General features: G+C 36.9%; 2 protein-coding genes across 2 annotated transcripts in view; one reads left to right on the forward strand and one right to left on the reverse strand.

The window, feature by feature from the left end:
• Positions 1-1,950: 1,950 nt before the first annotated feature.
• LOC129253748 (monomeric sarcosine oxidase-like) lies at positions 1,951-19,488 on the reverse strand. The gene is made up of 8 exons (XM_054892172.2): positions 19,220-19,488; positions 17,281-17,350; positions 15,492-15,683; positions 13,192-13,402; positions 10,384-10,550; positions 9,251-9,440; positions 4,627-4,760; positions 1,951-3,245 (listed from the first exon to the last, which is right to left on the reverse strand). Exons 1-8 carry the CDS (start codon positions 19,311-19,313, stop codon positions 3,077-3,079), a joined length of 1,227 nt encoding a protein of 408 aa, XP_054748147.2. The 5' UTR covers positions 19,314-19,488; the 3' UTR covers positions 1,951-3,076.
• Positions 19,489-22,150: 2,662 nt separating this feature from the next.
• The window catches only part of LOC129255113 (probable ATP-dependent RNA helicase DDX27), a 34,426-nt gene continuing 30,422 nt past the window's right edge, over positions 22,151-26,154 (forward strand). The window contains exons 1-2 of the mRNA XM_064095496.1: positions 22,151-22,341; positions 25,256-25,450. Coding sequence (XP_063951566.1) covers positions 22,198-22,341; positions 25,256-25,450 — 339 coding nt within the window. The 5' untranslated portion in view covers positions 22,151-22,197. The remainder of the gene's footprint in view (positions 22,342-25,255; positions 25,451-26,154) is intronic.

Genomic DNA, 26,154 nt, shown 5'->3' on the forward strand with positions numbered 1-26,154 from the left:
TTTCGACAGTGAAGATCTTTTACTTATTTTTTGCTTGTCAAATTTTTCCTTGGGAAAATGTGCCCCCCCCCCCTCCTTGAAAAATCCCGGATCCGCCCCTGGTCACACCTCATCTGATAATAAACAGTGAATAATATTACATGATGTGCATAATGTATAAGAGTTAAAGTAATTTTTTCGATTCATTTTTACAATATACCTTGTGAACTGTATTGTATGAATTTAATTTGAGAGAAAAACAATAAAACATCTTCAAAAAAATAGGTCCATGGTATACCAAAATTGTTACCTTTCCCAAAATGTCTCCATCCTCAAATACGCCGATGACACAGTTTATTGTTGGTCCAATGTGAACTTGGGTATCTCAACTGTGTGAACTGGTTTACTGACTGGTGATAATTTCTTAGATCTCAATGCAACAAAAACAAAAGAATTGATAGTTGACAATTTCACAAGTTCAAATACCTAGGTATCATTGTTGACGATGGCCTGAAGTGGGGGATCAGTGCAAATCAATTCACAAGAAGGCAATGCAACGGATTCATGAGAAAATTGAAGTCATTCCATGTTGACCACACCATTATGGTTTTATTCTACAGATCACTTAATTCTACAGATCACTTATTGAAAGCATAATCATAATTATGTGATTGTGTGATTTGGTACACAAGATGTTGTAGGAAAGATCTGAATATACTAAGTAGAATAGTCAGACAAGCAGCTAGAGAATATAACAGGAAGGGACCTAAACCTCATTGATGTAAGTCGAAATAAAATACGGCAAAAGAAATACTAAAAAACAATGAATAATGAACCATTGAATGTAAACTACGAAAGGATAAGATCTGGTAATGGATTAAGATCGGCCCGTTGTCGTATGAATAGATTCTTAAACTCATTTGTGCAAAGTACAATCCGTATGCTTAATGAGGAAGGGATTATGTAAGAATAGGGATATTGTATTTTCATTTTGTTGCGCAATATAAGCATACGGTAGTCATATGATGATATATACACTGAATAATAAAGTAAAATTGTTAATAAGTAGGGGAAGGCGGGGTAAGTTGAGCATAAGTTGAGTCACCACCCCAGACCAATAATGAATGAGTCAGACATTGTGGTGGTGTCATGTATTGATGACCCATTGCATAACCCCTAACCCCACCACATTGTTTTCAACTTTAAAACAAAAAGTACTTTTTTAGAGGGAAAAATACAAATTTCAGCCGAAAAAGTATTAAAAAAAGGTGTGAATTAGATAAGTGCTTTTTACACACACACATAATAAAGACATAAAAACAACATTGTTAGCCCAGGTATGGATCCTCATTCTTGTCATATAGTCTTTTACATGATGGATGCACAAGAAATGTGTGGATATGAAATTATCGCAATAAGTTCGGACTGGGGTAAGTTGTGCCAGCCAAAATGGGGCAAGTTGAGCCATGGTAATTCTTATGGTAATGTATATAATCCATCGATATGCAGGCAGAAAGGAGCAAATTTACATGACTGTTCTTCCTTTTAGAAGATGTTAGTATTTATAGAGAATAAGCAAGTGACAAGACATTAAATTAAAAAAATGGCATGCTGGTTCTTTCCCCATACATTTTGTACATAGTTTTTGTGACTCAACATACCCCAAAGATGGGGTAAGTTGAGCCATTTGACATCTCTTTTTTTCAAAGGTGACACTAACTTTCAGTGTGGGGGTGGAAAGATATATAGGTGAAATATATTTCAGAAGAATTTAATTTGAGGGAAAGGTACTTATTTCTACAAAATTATTAATCATTTCAATTCTAACATGCAAAAAGCAGAAAGTGTCACAACTTACCCCACCTTCCCCTAATGTCTCGATTAGACAATGTAAAGTCATGTCATGGAAATGTAAAGGCTGTTTTTTAAATATGAGAAGTGTAAGACAGATAATTACAATGGAAAGTTGATGCAGTGAAAAAATATTTATTTATTTTAAAGTACTGACTTTAATTTCAATTCCAAATCAATTTACAATATCAGTTACAGTTCTTATTCCTATGCCAATTCCGATTTTGATCTTAATCTTAATGTCAATTTAATTACACAAAACGTTCTAAATCTTATACACGTGTACATTCGTATATATATATATTATGTGAGTGTTTGACGTTTTGTAAATATGTTAATTTTCTCTGTTATGTTTTATATATTCAATACCATGTTAAACTGCAAAATTCCATTTATTTATTTATTTGGACAATAACTACTACCTTATGAACCTAATTATATTATTTCGTTATTATTCACTTTCTTCTTCTTCTTCTTCGTCGTCGTCATCGTCTCCGTATTCTTCCCCGTCTTTGTCTTTGTTTTATTGACAACCGATTTATGTTATTCATAGCCACGTTTGCGATGTATATGTTAATTACGTTACAGTCAGTCGAGGAAATATTTCTATATATGTTTCGTTTATAGTAGACAAATAAAATGAAATAAGGTGGAATTGAACTTGAATTTCCTACATGTATATAACGGTCTGATATATCAATAATTTTATTTTCCATTTACCAGATTCGTTTTTGGCTGCAATAGGTCTATTTGTGAGAAGAATTACATAGAATTCAAAGCCTTGACTTAGATTTAATTGACCCTTTCAGGTTACCATAAAATGTAGGCCTATATCTTGGCTTGGGGGTCAATCAATGATATTGCAGCCACAATAACGAAACTACCCCAAACCGACCGATAGATAGTATGTCATTGGAAATAACGTGATAGCTTTGATCGGTCTGGAGTCGGTTTCATGGGTGTGAATGTATCACAGAGTAGGCCTAAGAACACTAGCGTACCTACGGGGGGGCAGAGGGGGCAGACTGCCCCCCTGACGAGTCACAACCCATGCAAGGGTCGTATCCCTGCCCCCCTGACGAGTCTTGAAGACCCTTTTTTTTTTTTTTTTTTTTTTTTTGCTTGTCAAATTTTTTGGCGGACGAATTTGCCCCCCCCCCCCACCCTGTGGAAAATCCAAGGTACGGCACTGCCTAAGAACATTCCAGTCAAGAGTCATTCTGTCCTGTGCCATTTCTAAAGTTCTTCAGAGCTTCGAAGCGACGTTGTCCCCGACATCCACACCTAGCTGGAAACTGACTGGATAGTTGGGATCACTGATGGCTGTACGATCCATGTTGAAACAAGAGATATCAAACGTCGTTCTCCCATCGATTGCAAGCTGACTAAGAATCTTGCCAAGAACGGCCGAAAATCTAAAGACACAAAAACGGAAAGGGATTTACCTATGCTGTCAATAAGCGAGACATACACTACTTCCAAAGGAACTTCTATCACGAAAATGTCAATTCATGATAATTTTAAAATTTCCGAACAGTTGGGAGAAAGAAAAAGTGCTTGTTTGTTAAAATGTCTGGAAGAGTGTTGTGTCGAATATCATTTTGTTGGTATACGAGGGTGCAAACGTCGCTTATTTGTGAAAGTAAAATGTAATGAAGGCAATCAGTGAGGTTTCTATGATTTATTATTGATTTGTATTCCCAAATAATCTGGTTACAGAAACATTTACAAGAAAAGCTAGATCTATACATATGATGTTGTAAGGTAAATTATTGATTTTGTCGCAAAAAACATCAAGTTGATGTAATTAGAGTTTAAGGAATAATATAGTTTAAGTTCCAATATTTTTGGTCTTGAACCAATACATTATAATTATTTGCGAATTCTTAGCGAACCACAATAATATCTAGGCTACCATCAACATGAGCAAATGTATAAATATGTGAATGAAGGTAAATTTTAAGTTTTGGGAATGTCATCGTAAGTAATATAAAGGGGGTTGGGTAAACTGCCCTCAGTGCCCTGTGGAACCCCACAGGTGACACGGAGAGTAGAAAAACTGCAATTATCTTAATCAGATCAGTGATGTGGCTATTGAACCAGTACCGAATGACCTTCTCCTGAAATAATAATTAGAAAGCTTATGCGGGAGAATGCCAATGTGGAAAGTCTTCAAAGGTATTTGAGAAGTTCACGAAAAAAACAATGTCATCTTTTATGGATGAAAGTAGTGACTTCATTAGGTACTTCCGAAGTGTTATGATTTTCATGAAGCCAAAATAAGGTTTCTTTTTTTATTACATTTAGTGAAAATGAAAATGAAAAATGAAAATCCATATTTTATTGTTCGAAATAGACATGAAACGAAATACTCCGAAAATTTGCTTTGTTCAATTGATCGTGGGCCCGGCAGCCGCTGTGCAGCGCCAGATCGACGAGGCTCTATCCCTTTAATCGTTGAACGCCAAACAGGGTAGCAGCAACTCCCATCTTTTTAACGTCTTTTGGTCTGACGCGGCCGGGGTTTGAACTCCCGACCTCCCGGTTGTGAGACGGACGCTCTACCAACTGAGCCAACACACCGGTTCTTGTGGTAGTTCTTGTATAGAAATTTTCTTCAAGAACTTTTCATAACCAGGTTGGTTTGAGACGAGTATTATCTGTAATAGAATATTTAGAAAATAGGCGTACCGGAAAATCATATACTCTTCTGTAGATTTCGCAAACAGCACGAGGTGTTTTCACGAAAGTTCGTGTTATACGTTCTCGCAACCATTCGATGCAAGCCGTACTTACTTGTACGCATGACCAGCTCCGCAGCAGAAGATGACATCTGGGTGACCAACTTTTTTGCAGTTGTCTATCACAAAGTTTCTATCAGGTGTCAGCGTATACAAACAGGTCTTAGTATAGAGAATCGGTCCAACAGCCTAAAACGGAGAAAATATATCCTTCTGAGCAAGTTGGCATCATTACATTCCGATTGTTAGATGGATAGATAAACTACGAAACGCATGTATTCTTTAAATAGAAGAAACGCATTATTTATGGGCGAATATCCACGGGGACAGGGGGATGCGCCCCCTCCCACTCTTTGTATTAAATAATGGAAGAAAGAAAGTATTTCTATGGTTGAAACGTCAAAAATGTGACATTGCATTTTTACAAGAGACTTTTTTGTCAAAAAATCTGGAAAATGTTATTTCAAATGAATGGAAAGGTTTAGGAATTTATGATCATGGAACGAAACACTCAAAAGGTGTAGCTATTTTAATCCGAAAGGATCTTGACATTAATATTATTGATATGCCAAAGGTGATGGTAGGTCCATAGCACTAAGATTCATGAGTCATGATCTTGTTTATTTTTGCCTGAATGTATATGTTCCTGCTAAAAATACAAGATGGAAAAAATACATCATTCAAAATCGAAATAACGCATTCAAAGAGCTGAAATTTGCCCAATATTGCATTCTAAAATTGCTCAATTTCTCGCGCAGTCGCTCCGCTCCCGCACTCCATCTTATCTTACATTTTGGCCATAACCATTCCCTACCTTTAACGTATTCCAAAGGTTATATCTGCTGCATCATGAAAATATAGCTTTAATATTTCCATTTATGAATTGTATGGTACCAATGACTTTAAATGTAGTTATTAATTTGATCATAAACCAATCAAAACATCCTTCGAATAAACTAGCGTGAATGTGGGGGGGGGGGCACATCCTAGAATCTGTGTGGAAGTAGGGGAAAATTTGTACAAACAGAGTTAAGTATACTTTGAGTTACTGATGACATTGACAAAATCAATGACGTTAATGAAACACAGAGGCAAGTAAGGGCGGTCATGTTCCACACACTGTGCAATTTCATCCGTTTATCATGATTATAGGACACTTTAAATCACATTTATTCCATAACAATCTAACAAATATTTCATATATGAATTTGGCCCATGATTTTGAATGCTGCATCACCTCACAATATAATCTTAAATATGATCCAAAATCCTCCCTTTATGCAATATTTTTATTTCAATTTGCATACCACAATTTCCACGTTTGTTTGGGGTTTTTTTCGGGGGGGGGGGTTATTTTGTGGCCTGAGAGGGCCTATAATCATTTCATAAAGCACTCTGAATCCCTATAATCATAATCCAATTTTGTATTATTCTCATCTCACCTTTAACCAGCGTGCAAATGAGTTTTCATTGAACAAAATTCGATCTGTTTAATCCTCGTTTGTTTTTTATATTTCTTTTCTTCTTTTATTCCTTTTTCTAAAATTTACGTTATTGATAACTTACCGTTATCATCCTCTGTAATATGCATTTCATTTTAGACGACTGAAGCGCTCACTTGCTACGCTCAATCGCTGAATTTCTCTTATAACTACACACACTTTTAAAGACGATTTTGGCTATCATTATGTCTTCCAACTATTTAAATTTTGCTCGCTCGCTAGCATAGTGATATTTGCATTAATTCATTACTTAATATTCCGATAAATACGTTACAATATAGCCATCGACAAAAATCGCGATAGGCCTTCAACTGAAAGAAGGTAATATTATGTACATATTGATTATTATTATTGATATTATGTACACATCAACAATTTCATTTTGAAAGGTGTAATTTCGTCAATTGTTAATCCTTTTCAATTTGTGTACATTTTAAACCTATGATACAAAATGGACAAGTCCCAGACAACATGAAAATTTGAAAACTAATACCTCTTTTCAAAATAATTACAGATCTTTTTCCTATTGCCCTCCTTATAAAAAAAATAGAAAAGGTTGTTTACGGTATAATATTTTTTAAAGCACGATATTTTCTCCGATTACCAGTTTGGCTTTTGAAAAAAAAAACGTACCACATTAAATTTTTAATGATAAAGTGGTGCATGCTCTCAAAAACACTTCACATAATGGCTGGTATCTTTCTGGACTTCTCCAAGGCCTTCGACACAATTGATTTTCTGTAATTCATTACTTAAATCCCAAAAAATATATTGCAATATTAGCCATCGGAATAATCGCGATAGACCTTTAACTGAAAGATGGTAGTATTATGTTACCCCAGTTACTCATTTTCTTTCTTTTCTTATATTCAGCACTATTGTGATCATGTTCAAATTCAAGTTCAAGTTTATTTCATTTCTCAAATCAAGACAATATAAGAAATAATTACACAGATATAAAATGATAACCATACAAATCAATACAAATGAATATACATTGCAAGCAATATGACTATACAAGAAAAGTAAAATGTTTATGGAAAACACTAAATAACGTGATAATCAAAGATTTGTAGGTACAGGTATAAAACGAAAATGAGAATGAGAGAGAAAAAAAGAATGTTGTTGATGAAGAAATACCGAGATAATGGAAGAAGAGGATAAGGTGGTGCACATGTGTGGTTGAAAGAGGAAGAGAAGAAGGAGTAACAAAAAAGCAAAAGAGTGGAGGGGAATAAGACCGATGAAGGAGAATGAGCGGAAGAGAGCGAGGTAGAGAGACGGTCAGGGAGGGGGAGGGGGGAGAGAAAGAGGAGAGTACAGGGGATCGGTTATCGACTGTTCAATTGGAATTTGCTTTATATGATTCAAGAATTTGTTTTCTCATTTTAAACTTAAGACAGTACAAACTGGCAGCATTTATGATGTCATTGCTGAGTGAGTTCCAGTATTTCGGGCAATAGAAGGTAATTGTTTTTTGTGCGAAGAGAGTACGGGTACGGGGGAGGTGGAAGCGTCGGGATTGTCGGGTAGGATAATTGTGAATAGCGTTGTTTTTTGTAAACATGATCATCAAAATGTTTGGTAGTTCGTTTGTGTTGAGTTTGTTCATGAATTGTCCTGTATGAAAAATAAATAAATCCGGAAATTTGAGGAGATTCGACTTGTAGAAGAAATCATCAGTATGACATCGAAAAGGAGCATTATGTATAATCCTTATAACCTTTTTTTTTTGTAGAATAAGCATTTTGTCGGTGAAACTCTTGTAGGCGTTACCCCAAGCCAGTATTCCATAATTAAAATACGGAAGTACGAGTGAGAAATAAAGTGTAAATAGTGTTGATTTTGGAAAGAAATGTCGAAGTTTGTTCATTATACCAATATTCCGCGATACAGTTTTGGAAATATTTTGAATATGAATTTTCCATTTTAATTTATCGTCAATTGTGAGCCCTAAGAATTTGGTTGAGGTGACCCTATTGAGAGGCGTGTTGTCTAAAAGGATGTCTCCGGGTAGATTTCGCAAAGTGTTGCTAAATAACATAAAATTTGTCTTAACGATGTTTAGAGATAATTTGTTGGCTTTAACCCACTGTACTACACGTTTTAGTTCAAGATTTATAGTAGAAAGAAGAGTAATTGGGTTTGCATGAGAATAAAATAAGTTTGAATCGTCTGCAAATAAAATGAAAGATAGAACGTCTGAAGATTTATAAAAGTCGTTTATGTATATGATAAATAACAAGGGCCAAGGATGCTTCCCTGCGGAACTCCACAATTTATTGGTCGTAACGCTGAATTATGATTATCTATTTGTACATATTGTTTTCTATTTGATAAGTAATTCCCGAACCATTCCAAGGCTTTCCCTCTAACACCATAATGTGACAACTTTACCAAAATGATATTATGATTAATTATTGTATCAAAAGCCTTGGAAAAGTCCAGGAATATTCCAATAGTGTGTAAATGTTGATCAATTGCATGTGATAATGTATCAATGCATTTCAATATTGCTTGAGAAGTATCACGATTAGATCGAAAACCGAACTGTGATTCACAAAAAATATTATGTTTGTTTAAGAAGTCTGTCACTCTAATAAATACGATTCTTTCCAAAACTTTGGATAATGATGGTAATAGTGATATTGGTCTGTATTTTTTTGTTTCAGATGTGTCTCCTTTTTTAAATATTGGGATTACTTTCGCAATTTTAATGTCATTATGTACATTGCCACTAGTTAGTGATAAGTTAAAAATGTGGGCCATCGGAGTCGCTATTGTTAAGATTATGGATTTGAGGAGACGGTTATCAATCTCGTCGTGTCCTGAACTTTTCTTTCCTGGCTTCTGAACAGGATGTATCATGAACAGGATGCATTATTGCAAATATCACTGAAACAAAATAATGAAATTCGAATCGCCAGCAGAATAATTTGAGCTTATTGACTTAAAACTAGATTTTTAAGCGCCTTGTTTCATTCACTTTTCTTACCCTTTTTTATACATTTCTCCCTGACCCCTCCTTCCTGTTTTTCATTATTTTTTTCTTTTTTTTTAATTAGTATTTTTTTTTTGCTTTTGGCAAGCGGCGGTGTTTCGCGGAACCCAGGGAAACCTCCTCCCCCTTGGTTACGAACCTGGACCTCTATAAACTATCAACTATCAATATCTTACCCTGGGACATAGTTCGGCGACATAGTTCCTCTCCATCTCTTGTCGTTTCTGATCGGGTATAAAGTTCCTTGACTGAGCAGTGACTACCGGTCCGCCGACATCCAACCCAATTTTGAAACCGGTGTTTCCATGCAACGGAAGAAAATAAGGTTCTCCTTTCTGACCAGTATGCAGGATGAATATTGGACACCTAGAGGTACATAGTTAAGACATAATCCATAATCACTCTCTGAAGAAATAAATCACGGCCTTAATCATGTTAATTAGCTCGTGCAACGAGGGAAGGGGCAGTTGCCCCTCTCACGTACTTCATTTTTTTCAAATACTTAACGTATCCCCCCCCAAAAAAAGAGATTCTTCGTTGGCCTTGAACGAGAGTGAAATCAAAACAAATAATACGTTTTGATATCTTCCCCATACATGGCCGTAAGCAGAATTTTTTTACTCGGGGAGGCAGCACGCGTAAACTTTTTCGAAAAAAAAATTCAAAAGCGAAGAAGCGAAGCGACCAAGTTTGTCATTCGGGCGCTTTTGCATTTTGTTAAGTGAAAGTGTGAAATTTTCAATACAAATATGTAAGTTTTAAAAATTTCTGGGGGCCGCAACTGCTCCCTGCCCCCCCCCCCCTCCTCCTCCCGCTGCGAACGGCCATGTCCCTATGAATGATGTATAGGTTATTTGGAATGGGATATCATCGTACGGTTTGAAGTAGATTTCATTGGTATTATAGCATCAATCTTTTCTCGAGCTTCAAATTTATGCAAATGCCCAAAGGGATTTGTTTCTTTGGTGACCGTGAGCAATTAGGTCAATCTAATTCCAACAGATCTGCCAATCCATCGTGTCCATGGGCGGTGCCACAGACGGCGGGAGGGGGGGCAGGGGCGACTGCCCCTTAGATTTATAATGAAGCCAAAAACAAGAAATAAGAGACAAAATTAAAGAGGGACAAAAGAAGAAAAGAAAGGAGGAAAAAGGAAATAATCGGGTCGTATATATTAATAATATCCCTTTGAGAAACAAAACAAGGAACATGCGTCGTCTTGCTCGCCTACCCCCCCCCCCTCCCTCAAAATATTTTGGCGCCTCCCCAGTATTCTATAAACTTATCGTTCCATCTTATTTTTTCTAACCTTTCTTTTGTGAATTCTTTCATGTGAGGAGTACCAAAGTAGGTGACCTGTTCTTGGGTGACTGTTAGTGGTATTTTAACTCCAACGGAAGAAAGAATATCATTCATCCATGCACCGGCTGTTACTATCACTTTCCTGCACAGAAAATCACCTTGACTAGTGGAAACCTATTTTCAAGGGGAATAATTGACATATACATATATATATATATATATATATATATTGTGTGAAAGAAATGGATGAAGAGAACAATGGTAGGCGTAGCTTAAATCAAGGTTCCCCAGAGCTATCTACCCTTTTTGGAAAAATTGGTGATGCCGAAAAAATGTCTCTGCCGGGAATCGAACCCGGGCCCCCAGCTTTGAACGCCGGTGCCACTAGACCACTAGACCACAGAGACGGGTTAGTGGCTCGGGCGACCCCGATCCAATTGACCGTCAGATAGACAGATTTTCGACACCATACCAATTATAATTTCCTTTGTCGGGTGAAGGTGGGTATTGAACAATGACAAGCCGCCATGCCTCAGCTGGATCAAAGCTATTGCTTTGATACAGTACACGTATGGGAGAAAGTATACAAATGTGTGAAGTTATACATGTACTACAGCTTTGGCAACTCTTTTTTTATATTTACATATTGTGTGAAAGAAATGGATGAAGAGAACAATGGTAGGCGTAGCTTAAATCAAGGCATGGCGGCTTGTCATTGTTCAATACCCACCTTCACCCGACAAAGGAAATTATAATTGGTATGGTGTCGAAAATCTGTCTATCTGACGGTCAATTGGATCGGGGTCGCCCTAGCCACTAACCCGTCTCTGTGGTCTAGTGGTCTAGTGGCACCGGCGTTCAAAGCTGGGGGCCCGGGTTCGATTCCCGGCAGAGACATTTTTTCGGCATCACCAATTTTTCTAAAAAGGGTAGATAGCTCTGGGGAACCTTGATTTAAGCTACGCCTACCATTGTTCTCTTCATCCATTTCTTTCACACAATATGTAAATATAAAAAAAGAGTTGCCAAAGCTGTAGTACATGTATAACTTCACACATTTATATATATATATATATATATATATATATATAAATACACATCAATACTGTATACAGTGCGTCCCAGAAAAAAGGAAAACCGGGATTCGCATGTTTTATAGGCCTATATTTTGATACCTAACACTTCACACATTAATGAACAAGACGAGTTTGAAATTTTATTGTCAAAATCAGATTGCGTAGAAAAGTTGAACAAGATTGGTTCGTGATAAGAAGACTGTGCTTATTCGACGAGTGGCTCATTAGCATTTATTTTGTATTCTCTGTTAAGTTCCTCTCACTGATCCCTGAAATGAGAGTGCATTCAGATTCGCACGTGAGTTTCTGCGCAAATCATTTCTGACATGACCCGATATTTATTGTTTGCAATCTGCCATGCACGAACAATTTGCTAAGCTGTTGGTCTTATATTAAAGATAAGATTCCACTCTTGTTACAAATATTGAATTTATAGTAAAAGCCTATTTAATAATTGGAAAATGTGTCTGGAAACGGGTTTCCTTTTTTGGGGACGCACTGTATATTAAGTTTTCAATTATCGGTTCGGTGTTTATTCGATTCTTCCATCTATCCTGGAAGTACAAATTTAATAATTTTTTGTTTTGTAATATTATTTATCAAAATCATTGAAATGGCACATTGTATAATGTTACAATATCAACAAAACACTGTTCACAAAAGACAAATAATTATCCATAATACGAATATTTGTACAAAATATCATTGATCGTATTTTCACAAATTCGTAAAGGCGGATAATTTTAGTAACGAAAATGTAAATATTTGCCATCTATAATCAATATAAATTCACAAAATCATGCTTTAATAGTTATGCAGAAAATTCATTGCTCGACTTCTTCTTCTGTTGATTTTGAGCTGTGATTGGTCATATTTGACTATTGTCGCCATCAACTTTATTAAAAAATCTCACTTCTCCTCACATAATTTGTTTGTTTGTTTTATTTTTATTTCTGCGTTCACAATACATTATCACAAATATTTACATTGTTTGTAATATACAAAATAATTCATAATGCATACAATATAAACATAATACATAATTTGAAGGTAAAAATGGTGTGGGCATATACTTCACATTTTAATAATAAAAAAAGGAACATTAACAAAATTTAATGAACGCAGGAGACCGCCATCGTGAGCGGTTAAGCTGTCATAATGACACCATTACCAATATATTTATATTTGTTTTTTATCTGATGTATTCTTAAATATAAAAAGGAAATGACTTTCACAATGAAATTAATTGATGCAAATATTAATTCTTTTTGTCTATATTGGCATTAAAAAAAATCACCAAAAAAACAGAACTACTATCTTCAGCCCAGTTCCAACTAGTTGCGCTTGTCCTGCCCTTTCAAAGATGCAATCATACCGGTCAGCACGGTGCATTGTTCATATTTTTCGGACGTGCCAAGTTACCCATGCATGGACGAGGGGCGCTATAGTGTACTTGTGCTTACAAAAAAGTTTAAACATTAACATATTTTTTCTTATAAATAAGCAACAACAAGGCGAAATTGTTTAGTGATAACCTTTTTTAAATAACCCTTTATAACAAGATCACCCAAATAGGAAAATCCATTTGTTTCCCCTTCTTTTTCATTTTCCCCTTGGTCGTAGATGCTTTGCCCCCCCCCCCCCCCATTCCTCCCCCAAGTCCCATTTGTTATATAAAAGTGTTTTACATTGTAGACGATTACTTGAAATAAAAATTAAGGCAAATAAAAACAAAATACCTTGGTCAGGGTGCCTTGTTTGGTGATGCTTAGTACGGCAGCGTTTTCAATGATAGTTGCCCTATTCTTTCGGGCTAGTTGAATATGAACGGCGTTGCCCATAGCAGCATCTACTAACCCAGATTCTTTCTGATAGAGACAGGTCCATTGGGGTGTGGCGGCGAACTGGGGGAACTTCTTCCTGATGCTTTCTCCTTCGTATCTCTCAAAGCTTTGTCATACACATAAACCATTCATGTTAGAAAGATCACAATAAATATCTCAAAGTGTGTCCCACACAATGTGAAGCCATCTTCACAGCCACACTGTTAAAAAGGTTCAAAATTAACATTTCACAGAACTGTTGAAAAAGTTCAAAATTAACATTGTAAATCGCATATTCACAGAACTGTTAAAAAAGTTCAAAATTAACATTGTAAATCGCATATTTTGTTGAAAAATTTCAAAATTGACATTGTAAATCGCATATTCTTAGAATCCACTGCATGAACGAAATTATTGTGAACACTCACACTGCAGAAGTGTCAGAAGTGCTCTATGAGGGAGGGTGTGTGTGTTGCGTGTGAGGGTGTGTGTGTGTGTGCGTGAGTGTGGTTGTGTGAGGGAGGGTGCGTCTGGGTGTGTGTGCGTGAGTGTGTTGTGTGAGGGAGGATGCGTGTGGGTGTGTGTGTGTGCGTGAGTAAGTGTGAGGGTGTGTGCGTCTGGGTGTGTGTAATTGAGTTTTACAGACGTGTATCAATCAGATATGATACGTCTGCGACCGACCTTTACACCGCCACCATCCGAGAGACGTTACTTAGGGCTCGAACCATGAACCTTTGAATCGATTCGTAAGTTCCCCTTTATAATAGTATGTATAATAGCTTGGATTGCAGGCTCACTCCACATCGCCCAATCTGCATGATGTTATCTTGTAATTAATGTTGAATTTGAAAATTGTAATTAATTTGTAAATCACATCATCACAAAGTCCACAGTGCACTGAGAACACACCCTCTGTTACACTGATCTTTCCTACAGTAATGCTCCATGTAAAATACCCGATTCAAAATATTTAGATATAATCAATGTACACATGAAGGCTTATACTTTTCATTCTTACTTGTCAGAAATATAGGGCCTACCCGGAGCATATGATTTATAATCAGTTTCATGTGCCGCCCTAATCTTGACATTATTTGTCAATGTGTAAAACTCTTGTATTTTTGAGAGAGTTGGGTAGTGAATTTCTTGCCAAATCGGATTAACGAAATCGGAAAATACGCCCCTTTACCTCTTTCCATCTAAAAAAATGCTTATGAAGCAAAATTATAATGTCAAACGTTTGAAGAAATCATTAATGGGTACAATATGCGAAGGCCATGTCAGTTCAGATCGTTATAGATTATGGCATGAAATGATGTGGACTGGGGCATTTTATTGCCTTCAAATATCAATCTTGAACTGTGAACATCTAACTAGTAATGCAAATGTTGCGGGGTCACACATACTAATGATATTTATATTGTACTGCGCATTTGCTCTATGTTGCTGTAACTATACTGCCGTACACTTGACGTTATTCACAGGGAGATATCCATCGCAACCCCCAAAAGAAACTACCTCCACTCCTGCCCGCTCACCCAGAGGAATTTAAAAGTCAGAATTAGTAACAAATTGAATTTTCTTTGAATGAATGCGATTCAAATGATAATACCTCTTTTTCACTCCAGCCAAAATGAAATTCTTAGGACTGTTGTAGGAATTCATGAAAAGGATAAGTATCCCATTTACAAACTGGTATAATACGAGCGCGAAGCTCGAGGTAAAATAAAAATTCATAGTCCGGCTTGAAAATTGACATTTTAAGCATGTTTTGTTATTACAGGATACGTATCTAAATAGACAATGCCAGAGCGAAGCGCAAGCTAAAATTGTCATATACTTGCGTGCAAAAGGGATATTAATAAAATAGGTCTAATGCGAATGTTAATGTGAGCGCGAAGCGCGAAGTGAATTTGTAATATACTTGGGTGTAAAACATTTCAAGTACTTTTTTAGGAGTTCATGAAAAAGTAACCTATTAATAAATTCGGTCTAGTGTAAGTGCGATACGCAATTTAATTTTGTTATAGTCCGACATGAAAATAGGACAATTCAAGCACTTTTTTTGTAATCACAGGATGCATTCAGTAACCAAACAATGAAAGTGCGAAGCGCGAGCTGATTTATTTCATATACTGGCTTATCCCTCATTTTTTTTCTTACCTTTTTATGCAAATCACAAAAAGTAGTATTATTAATGTTATTATTATACTCACTCGACATTTTGTTCCTTCATTGATGAAGCAAATTTTTCCAAGATGGCGTATCCAGGGGTGCCCTTTTTGGCGATATCTAGCCCACCAGTCTTGTAAACAAGCTGAACCCCGGAGTCCATCTCGGCTTCTCCCCACGCCTCGTAGGTGCCCCTTGCCAAAGGGATGTACTCACAGGCGTTGTATGAAAGACGACTGTTATCATTTTAATGTAGAATAATAATGATAATAACAATAAATGAAAAATAATAATAGCAATAATCACAATGATAATAACAACAATAATAGTGACGAATATTTTGCAACAGTCATACAGCGCTTGATGCAAGGTTTCTGTAAAGCCCCTTTCACAATTGACGTACGACCTGTTTACGACCACCTGCAACAGTTTTTTCTTGTTGTTGCACGATCGATCCCTTGGTGTCTTGCGAGCACTCGCAGTCGTTGTAGACGATCGCACAAACTCGAGGTGGTCGGAGGTGATCGTGACTGGTCGCATCTGAACTTTGAACATGTTCAAAATCCAAACGCGATCAAATACGATTGATTCACTCGCAACAGGTCGTACCATCGGTCGGGCGATCATCGTGTGAGTGTTGTTCAACGTTGTACGACTTGGTGCGAGAGGTGGCACAACTAAGTATAGTCGCATTTAGTCGACTGGAGGTCGTACAACACTTGCACATGTGCTGGAGACCTACAGAGACCAGTCTTGCGACTGGGTGCGATAATATGAAACTGTTGCAAGACCGATCGAAATTACGGCTTACTACATTCCACTACCGTTGCATTCGCATGTATGCGACCGTTCAGCCCCTTTCACAATTGACGTCCGACCAGTTTACGACTGCCTGCAACAGTTTTTTCTTGTTGTTGCACGATCGATCTCTTGGTGTCTTGCGAGCACTCGCAGTCGTTGTAGACGGTCGCACGAACTCGAGGTGGTCGTGACTGGTCACATCTGAACTTTGAACATGTTCAAAATCCGAACGCGATCAAATACGATCGATTCACTCGCATCAGGCCGTACCCGGGGTCGTACAGTACCATCGGTCGGGCGATCATCGTGCGAGTGTTGTTCAACGTTGTACGACTTGGTGCGAGAGTTGGCACAACTAAGTAGTCGCATTTACTTGACTGGAGGTCGTGCAACACTTGCACATGTGCAAGCGACCTACATGTACAGAGACCTGTCTTGCGACTGGTTGCGATAATAATATGGGCCATAAGACTGTTGCAAGACCGATCGCAACGGCTTACAACATTGCACTACCGTTTCATTCGCATGTATGCGACCGTTCCACTCGCAATCCCTCGTGCAACACTCGCATGTGATCGCACGAGCACAATAAGAGCATATGCGACTTACTCGTGCAACGGGGTTTACTGGTTGTTTTTGTTGTACGACAGTTGTTGCAACTGTGAAAGCCTCTGTGCGATCTTATGAGATGACTAGCGATTGATGCCTGTTGCAGCCTGTCGCACGACCAAAAGGTCGCAAATGGTCGTACGTCAATTGTGAAAGGGGCTTAAGCGATGCACACTTGACCTTGTTAGGCTGTATACTCTGATCGAGCGCCAAGTATTCAATGAATTATACTAGTGTAGAGAGCTTGAAATGTACTAATACAAATTTATATCCCACCAAAAGATGCAAATACCGTGGTGAGATTTGAACCCCGGACTATGTGCTTCAAAGTCCGGAGACTAATCCATAGACCCATCGCACTGTAGGAAAGGAATAAAGATTAAATAAGCATGCATGCATAACCTAATATGATTAATAACTTACATAATCCTCGAGTTATCTTGTGATCCTCCATTGTCATGCCCCAATTTGAATTGCTCAAGTCCAAGCACTCCTGATATATATATATATAAAGCAGTTTAAGCTGACATTGATAAAAAAATGAGTTATTAATTTTAACATGTGAGATACCAAAATAAAGCATTGCAGACAAGGGCTCATTTCAACACTTTTACAAAAAAGTGCCAGTTAGTAGTTATTGTCTTTTTTTTGCCGGGCTTTCAACCATTTATGATCACAAGGGGCGGATCCAGGATTTTTCTAAATGGGATATTTTTATTCGAAAAAGAATTGACAAGCAAAAACACAAAAAAATAAACATAAAGTTGTTTACGCCTAAACGATGGTGATTTATGTCAAGGGTAGACACTAAAAATATTTTTGTATGGCTGTCAAAACGGGGAAGGCCGGATGTGCCCGCCCCCTGCATCCGCCTCTGATCGTTGCTTCCATCTTCATCAGTTATTATATCCAACCAGCCATGGTTTCAAATCAAATGTAGATTTTGTGTAAAATGTGATCAAGAATCCTGTGATCCAACCTCAATGTCACCCATTGCATGGATCCAATGACCCACCGAAGGTTGGGGTTGTGAAAGGAAGAAAAGAAAGAAAGAAAACGAAATGTTTACAATATTATTCAAAAGACAAGACTGGATTTCATTTTTTTTTATTGAGAAAAAATGGGGAAACCCTTTGCCCCCAACAGAATATCCTGTGGTGCATTGCATTGTTTGTACAACAGATAAAATAAACAGCTAACTGCACTATAGCAACTGCTAAAGTACATAATGTGTACAAATAGTACTGCACATAAGAAGGAACTTCGGCCTACATGAAAAATTGATTGTAAACGTATATAGCCTTAGAGTGTTAGACAATTAGATATGACTTGTGTCAATTACAAAATAAATTACAAGCTCGTTCCCCATGATAACATTTATTTTACTTTCTTTTTCTTGGGATGAGGGTATATTCGAAATAATTGAAATGTGAGATAATATCATTCATAGTCCAATTTCCTTGCTTCTTTTGCCCAACCCTTAAGCTTATACGCCCCTGGCCTGGAATGTGAATGCTCAGTGTTCATTTCTAACGAGGACGAGTGAGAGGGGTTGATATGTACACTGACTGACATAGCAACACCCGATTCATTGCGCAATCCATTGAATGTTTTTTTTCTTCCCAAACCGGAAGCATCCTTAAAGGACAAGTCCACCCCAACAAAAGTTTATTTGAATAAAAAAAGAAAATCCAACAATCTTAACACTGAAAATTTCATCAAAATCGGATGTAAATTAAGAAAGTTATGTCATTTTAAACTTTTGCTTAATTTTACAAAAGAGTTATATGCACATCCTGGTCGGTATACAAATGAGGAGAGTTATGATGTCATCCACTCACTATTTCTTTTGTGTTTTATTATATGAGTTATGAAATATTCTATTTTTCTCCTCATTGTCAAGAGAAACAATGGTTTAATTCCTCCCTGAACATGTAGAATGAGCATTGTTTAATACTATATGGTTTAGTAAAATTGGTCTTTATTGTCAAATATGTAAAAAAATGAAATTTTGTATAATTCAAACAATAAAAAACAAAAGAAAAAGTGAGTGATGGACATCATCGACTGACTCATTTGCATGTCACTGAGTTATGCATATCACTGTTTTGTGAAATATAAGCGAAACTTCAAAATGCCATAACTTTCTTATTTTACATCCGATTTTGATGAAATTTTCAGCGTTATACTAGTTTGATTTATCTCTATTTATTCAAATCCACATTTTTCTGGGGTAGACTTGACCTTTAATACGTTCGATTTGAGCTACTTCAAAACCGCATACACGACACATGCATCATTCAGTAAATAATGGAATCCATATTTTTTGTACTGTCGCTATTATTGCTAAGATAATACTCACTTTTTCCCGCTCTCTTTGACAACCAGTAGGCGGTGGCGCTCCCGATCCCGCCACACCCCACGACGATATAATCAAACTCCCGAACATTTGACATGTTGGAAAGCTAGACTGAGTCTGTTTGGATTCTGGCTCTTACCTGTGAAGATATAGCTCATAACGTTAGGCCAAAGTATATGTTTAAATTAACCGGATAGCTAAAAAGGAAAAGGCTGGGCGAACTCTATAATCATTGTTGACAAGGAAAATAAAGCCAAGGTGAAGGTTTACTAAGGTTATATTTGAGCAAGACAATTATTCAGGGGCCGCAGAAGCGGGGGGGGGGGGCACTTTGAAAATCGTTCTGCAGCCCCTGTGATTGATTGTTTGCCTGATGTCATTTTGTGTCAGGTCTCTGGTGGGCTCCGAATCTCGGTCCGTCACCCTCCCCAATACAAGATAATCACAGAAATGTAGTCATTTGCTTAAAGGGATGGTCCAGGCTGGAAATATTTATATCTCAATAAATAGAGTAAAATTCACAGAGCAAAATGCTGAAAATTTGATCAAAATTGGATAACAAATAACAAAGTTATTGAATTTTTAAGATTTGCATTATTCTGGTGAAACAGTTCTAGGCATGTCTTTATGAATATTCATTAGGTTGGTTGATGATGTCATATCTCCACTTGTTCTTTTGTATTTTGTTATATAAAATTAGGTTTATTCAAAATTGTTCTACCAAGAACTAAAACAATTGGATTGAAAACTGATTAAGTGCATTAGTTATTTATTGCCGCAACTTATTTCATCATAATGGAGACACATCATTTACACATGTATAAAAAAAGGAAACATTTATGATTTCATGTAATAACATCAGAAAAAGGAAAGTGGGGAAGTGTCATCATCAGCCCACCTAATGAATATTCATGACGATATGCGTATAACTGTTTTTCACAAAATATAGCAAAATTTTAAAAATTCAATAACTTTGTTATTTGTTATCCGATTTTAATGAAATTTTCAGCATTTTGCTCTGTGAATTTTACTCTTTTTATTTAGATATAAATATTTTCAGCCCGGACCATCCCTTTAAGGGTATGGTTTCACACTTTCAGAATATGGAAAATACTTGTTTAGGGTGCTTTTCGAGACCCCATGGTCGCGCATGGTATCCACTCGTCAATTGAAAACTGATTAAGTGCATTAGTTATTTATTGCCGCAACTTATTTCATCATAATGGAGACACATCATTTACACATGTATAAAAAAAGGAAACATTTATGATTTCATGTAATAACATCAGAAAAAGGAAAGTGGGGAAGTGTCATCATCAGCCCACCTAATGAATATTCATGACGATATGCGTATAACTGTTTTTCACAAAATATAGCAAAATTTTAAAAATTCAATAACTTTGTTATTTGTTATCCGATTTTAATGAAATTTTCAGCATTTTGCTTTGTGAATTTTACTCTTTTTATTTAGATATACATATTTTCAGCCCGGACCATCCCTTTAAGGGTATGGTTTCACACTTTCAGAATATGGAAAATACTTGTTTAGGGTGCTTTTCGAGACCCCATGGTCGCTCATGGTATCCACTCGTCAATGGAAGTGCCCCCCGCCCCCCCCCCCCCGGGAAGCTGCATTCAAAGACAGCATAAATTAATCACCAAAGCTGTCACTTTTACCCAGTGTGCAGTATATCTTTCATCATAGCATGCATGTGTTATTAAATAGCTGCTACTTATGAGTATTACCTAGGGCCTTTTCACACGTGAATCTTGAATCGTGATCTTGACTGTGCCTTAGCGTTCGTAATTCTAATCATGTTTTATTTTGCTTTCACACGTGCCAAATATTCGTCATTAGCCTTATTTTGTACTGGAATCATCAGATTCGATTTTTTTTATCGTGTGAAAGGATGGAAAATCTAGCCGCTAGCATATGATTTGGGACCTTTTCACACGAGAATCTTGAATCATCGATTGTACTGATGATTCAAGGGCGGTAAACCTTCTCCTATAGATTCCTGGCAATTACGATATTCAACCGATTGAACCAACTATACGATGACGATTGTAAGAATAACATATAGTAACAGTATTATTTTATTCTGGCTATTTTTCAAAACAGCTGACAAATTTTGGCAGGTTTCTTAAACAAATCATTAATCTTCCCAGTCAGACAGTAATGTTTCAGGATTCAAGAGAATCTGATCAAGCTCAGTTTCCGATTCCACTATCAGCTAGGTCTATGACGATATTCTCGAAAAGCTAGGAGTTTCCAATAAGGCATTCCAATGGGGTTTAACAAAAGAGTGAACTTTCAGAATTAGCATAATTTACGTGAGGTTCAGTATGGACCGTTTTTTGTGTCGCCTATCATTTATGATGCGCTAGCTGTATGTGTGGGATATTTTTTTAATTTGTGATAAACAAATAAAATTCGTTAACTTGCTTTTAAATCGATTTTCATTCAATAAAAGTCATGAGATATCATTTTATCATGAAGGTAGAAAGAAACTTTGTTTATTAACTTTAACGGACGAATAAAATATGTTTCCAGGTAATTCATTAACATTGTGGTTCACATGGCGCATCATGATAAATGGGCGACACGAAATACAGGGGCCGCGGAACCGGGGGGGGGGCTGGGGGGGCTTCAGCCCCCCCCCCATTTTTTTCCAAAACCGTGTGCAAAAACGCAAAAATGACCATACGATTGTGATTTTCTGCATGGTCAGCCCCCCACTTTTGGCTCAGCCCCCCCCCCCCCCCCCTGAAATGAAACGGTAATATTGCAAATACCCTTTCGTGCAATCGGCCTTGACGGCCTAGTCTGCAGGCACAGACCCTGATTAAAACTTTGATCAACAAGTGTGTCTCCATGCAAAGACTAGTCATTAGCACATACAAAACTTGCTGAGCGAGAGGGCCTTCAGGTACACAAGGCATGGGAAGGCTGCAATGCTCAGAAAACCACGTGTACATGTATGCATGCATCATTCAGCGTTACCGGTACGTGTATGTATCGTCATCAACAGGGAGCAATGGACTTCCCATTTGGTCTAATCGGCACTATTGGAGAAGATGACAACGTGTCTATTGACTCTGAAGAAAGTAGTAGTGATGAAGAGGTAGAGTCTTTTTTTATGGAAATATTTTTGTCTTGTATTTATAAATAGGTGTAAATTTGTAATTTGCGATTCTACGTCAATCATTTACTCGTCTTCGGTCCCATGCACCGATATTCACGTGAGCTGGGTGAGGTGCCGAAGATCGGAGACGAAGTTCTTCTCCATCTCCATGACTCCAGACCCAGTCACTTTAGATCAGATCTAGGCATTGGGACCTCATTAAGGTTGAAAAGGCTTCCAGAGTAGTAGGACTCTCAACTTCAAGCACCATCGTACAAAATCCACTTATAATATATTGGATCAAAATTTTTACCTTGTTATAATAAAGTTATATTAATTTATAAAAATGTACTAGACTAGAGTCTAGAGTAGACTAACTTTAAGTTTAGTCTAATATGTTGGCATGGTTGGGATCTGTAAAAATGAGCATGCATGCGAGCGCTAACTTTTTTAAGATTTATTTAGAAAAGTGGAATGGCGCCAGGGGCATTGCAGGTGTGCACAAAAAATTTGTAGAATTATGTGCGCGTTGGCTAACTTTTCAGTGCGTTGCTGTCGATGTTGCTACTTAGTACATGATGCAGTATATGACGGCGGAAGAATCCTTGATTTCTGATTTTCTAGGAATGATCAATTCCAAATCAGGACAGTAAAAAGAGTCACCGAGCTAAGAGTAAGAGTTAGAAAGTAGAGTAAAGTGCCCAAATATCAGACACTTAAAGGACAAGTCCACCCCAACAAAAAGTTGATTTGAAAAAAGGAGAAAAATCCAACAAGCAAAACACTGAAAATTTCATCAAAATCGGATGTAAAATAAGAAAGTTATGACATTTTAAAGTTTCGCTTAATTTCACAAAAAAGTTATATGCACATCCTGGTCGGTATGCAAATTGGCAGACTGATGACGTCACCCACTCACTATTTCTTTTGTATTTTATTATATGAAATATGAAATATTCTCATTTCTCCTCCTTGTCAAGTGAAACAAAGTTTTATTTCGCCCTGAACATGTGGACTTACCATTATTTTAACAGTTTATGGTTAAGTTTAGTTGGTCCTTATTGTCAAATCTGTAAAAATTGAAATATTGTATTATTCAAACAATAAAAAACAAAAGAAATAGTGAGTGATGGACATCATCGACTCGCTCATTTGCATATTGCTGAGTTCTGCATTTAACTGTTTTGTGAAAAATAAGCGAAACTTAAAAATGTCATAACTTTCTTATTTTACATCCAATTTCGATGACATTTGCAGCGTTATGTTTGTTTGATTTTTCTCTACCGATTCAAATCAACAATTTTCTGGGGTGGACTTGACCTTTAAGCATAATTGGACCAAAACAAAAATCCAATCAATGAATCAAATAAAAATCATGTGTATTTCTGCATTACAAATGTTGAATATTAATGTCATAAAAAAAATAGAATTGAAAAAATATGGTAAACGGAAATTATATACTTAATACCAGAAGCTTGTCTTTTGCCAAATATAGGACGCAGTTTCCAAATATCGGGCATGTAAAGTTGTGCGCCGCAATCAATTTCGGCGATACCCCAAAATAATTGCTTGATTGTTAAAAAAATAACTTAAATCAACTGCGCAAATGCCAATTTCAATTATTACTATCAATAATTTTGATTTAGAAATCGGTAAATAATAATTAATTACTTACCAAATGGACCTCTTTCGGCTCTAAACGTCGGACCTCTTTCGGCTCTAAACGTCGGACCTCTTTCGGCTCTAAACGTCGGACATCTTCGCTCAACTGCGCGTGACTTCGTTCTGAAAACGAGCGCATGTGTCAACAGCACGCATTTCCAATTCAATCGGCCGATATGTCCGATGCTTGGGAGAGTGCCATATTTGGAAGGGTGTCAAATTTACCGCTGTGGGGAACCCCCGCAGCGGCAATTGCAGATTTTCTTGCGATAGATCGAACATGTGCGATCTTGGCAGCGATATTTCCAGCAGAAATCACTTCCCCCTTACGAGATTTTTTTGGTCATCGATCTTTTGGAGTCCATAATTAGCAAGGGTCATTAGTAACTTTGGAAGTCAAAATCATGGATTTTACCACTGGAATATTTTTTTTGAGCAGCAACCTGGATCTACTGTGTGTGCAGTTCAATAGTAGGTCTATTTCATGCATGCAAGTCCCCCGCGTCCGATATTTGGAACCGTCCAATTTTTGGGTTTTTTACTCTACTAAAGGAAAGGATTGTTCCAGAAAACAAGGCCAAGGACATGAAGGACATCTTACATAAACTAAGACAAATCATGTCTTGATGAATTGAGATTGTCCTTGTTGATGGGCATTTTTTTTTCACTTCCCCCTGTGGGACATAGATAGCAATTACGAGAAGTAAGAATGCTAAAATTAGATTCTGTGACCTGAATTCACTCCAGGTCCAGTGCACTGTCTGTTATGACTTGCTGTCTGCCTTAAAGATCTTGTTATGAAACACGAACTAGCGCTCTAATTTAATGTCCTCTATGTGTCGTTGCCTAATGGGCGAATTAACTTTCCTCTAGATTTCCTTTGTGGAGAAATGAAAAACAAAGACATTCCCAGTAAACAAGGACAATCCACATCTCATTTTCAGTCGGGGCCTCTACTGCAATTGGTCATCGCATTATGTTTGATTGATTGTATGAAACTTTGATCATATGAAATGTTTTCTAGAATCTAGACCTTATGTTTGTGGGTAGTTATCCCTGCAACATAGAATTTATAAAAACAAGAGCTAGGCATCTTGGAGTGTAACCTCTCAATACCGCATACAATGTAAGTTTTACTCTTCAAACTCCTGGCTATTTAAAACTGAGTTTGGTTACGTTAATGCTTTCTGAAAGTCTTGTCTTCAAGTTTTACAATCAAGCAATACCTTTGAATATATTTTCCTCATTAAAGGCTGCCCAACCAAAGAAGGTGACTGGTAAACAGAAGAAGAAAGCTGTGGATTTTTCTCAGGATTTTGAGTTCACTAATTCATTATCAGATGATGATGACCCGTGGTCAGCTGACCTCGTCTCTCACGCATCATCTCAGAGGGTTTCAACATCTTTAGAACAGAAAATAGCAAAGATAAGAAGAGACAGAAAAAAGGTAATTTCATTTTCTGCTTTCAATAGTGTAGTCATGAAGGTACATGTAAATGTATTTGGAAAGCCTCCAAAAGTGCATTTCATCTTTTGAGCAGAGAATAGCAAAGATAAGAGAAAGGTAAAATGTATTTGGAAATCCCCATAAGTACATCCTGTTGAAATTCTTTAAATTTGATGTTTATTTGTATATTAAAATGAATATCATGATTTTTTTTATTTTGCATGTTCATGTATGTATGATATCAATTCATTTATAATATCAATGTTTGGTCTTCTATCTTAATAGAAAAATATCTTTTGAATGTTTATTTTTTAGGGGGCGGGGTTGAAAACCTTCATAGTAAATTACATGTTTTCAGGAATCATGGCAGGCTGGAATAAGATGCGTTTCTCTGGTAGGCACATGACTCGTGTATTTTTGGCCTTGTAGTGGCAAAATATATGAAAAAATAAGAACAGATACAATTGCTATGTAGTACTTTAATCAGAAAATTTTCATCCATTAATAGATAAAAACAATCTCAGTGTTTGTATTGTGGGATGTGGTCAATTCCAGCGTAACGGACATGACGTTCAGACAAATTTTTGTAATTCAAAGGTAAATACAGTAGAATTAGCAGTCTTTTGATAATTGTTACTGAGCTTATCAGACACATTTAAGTATCAGTTACATACACATGAAATTTCAAATCGTTTCGTTGAACA

This window comes from Lytechinus pictus, chromosome 2 (genome assembly GCF_037042905.1).
Source record: "Lytechinus pictus isolate F3 Inbred chromosome 2, Lp3.0, whole genome shotgun sequence".
NCBI classification, from domain to species: domain Eukaryota; kingdom Metazoa; phylum Echinodermata; class Echinoidea; order Temnopleuroida; family Toxopneustidae; genus Lytechinus; species Lytechinus pictus.

Coding starts and splice junctions, on each gene's coding strand:
- LOC129253748 (XM_054892172.2), bottom strand. CDS start 19,313: ATGTCAAATGTTCGGGAGTTTGATTATATCGTCGTGGGGTGTGGCGGG. Junction 13,403..15,491: donor ATGAAGGAACAAAATGTCGA/GTGAGTATAATA, acceptor TGTATGACAAAG/CTTTGAGAGATACGAAGGAG. Junction 4,761..9,250: donor TCGCCGAACTATGTCCCAGG/GTAAGATATTGA, acceptor TCTCCGTTTTAG/GCTGTTGGACCGATTCTCTA.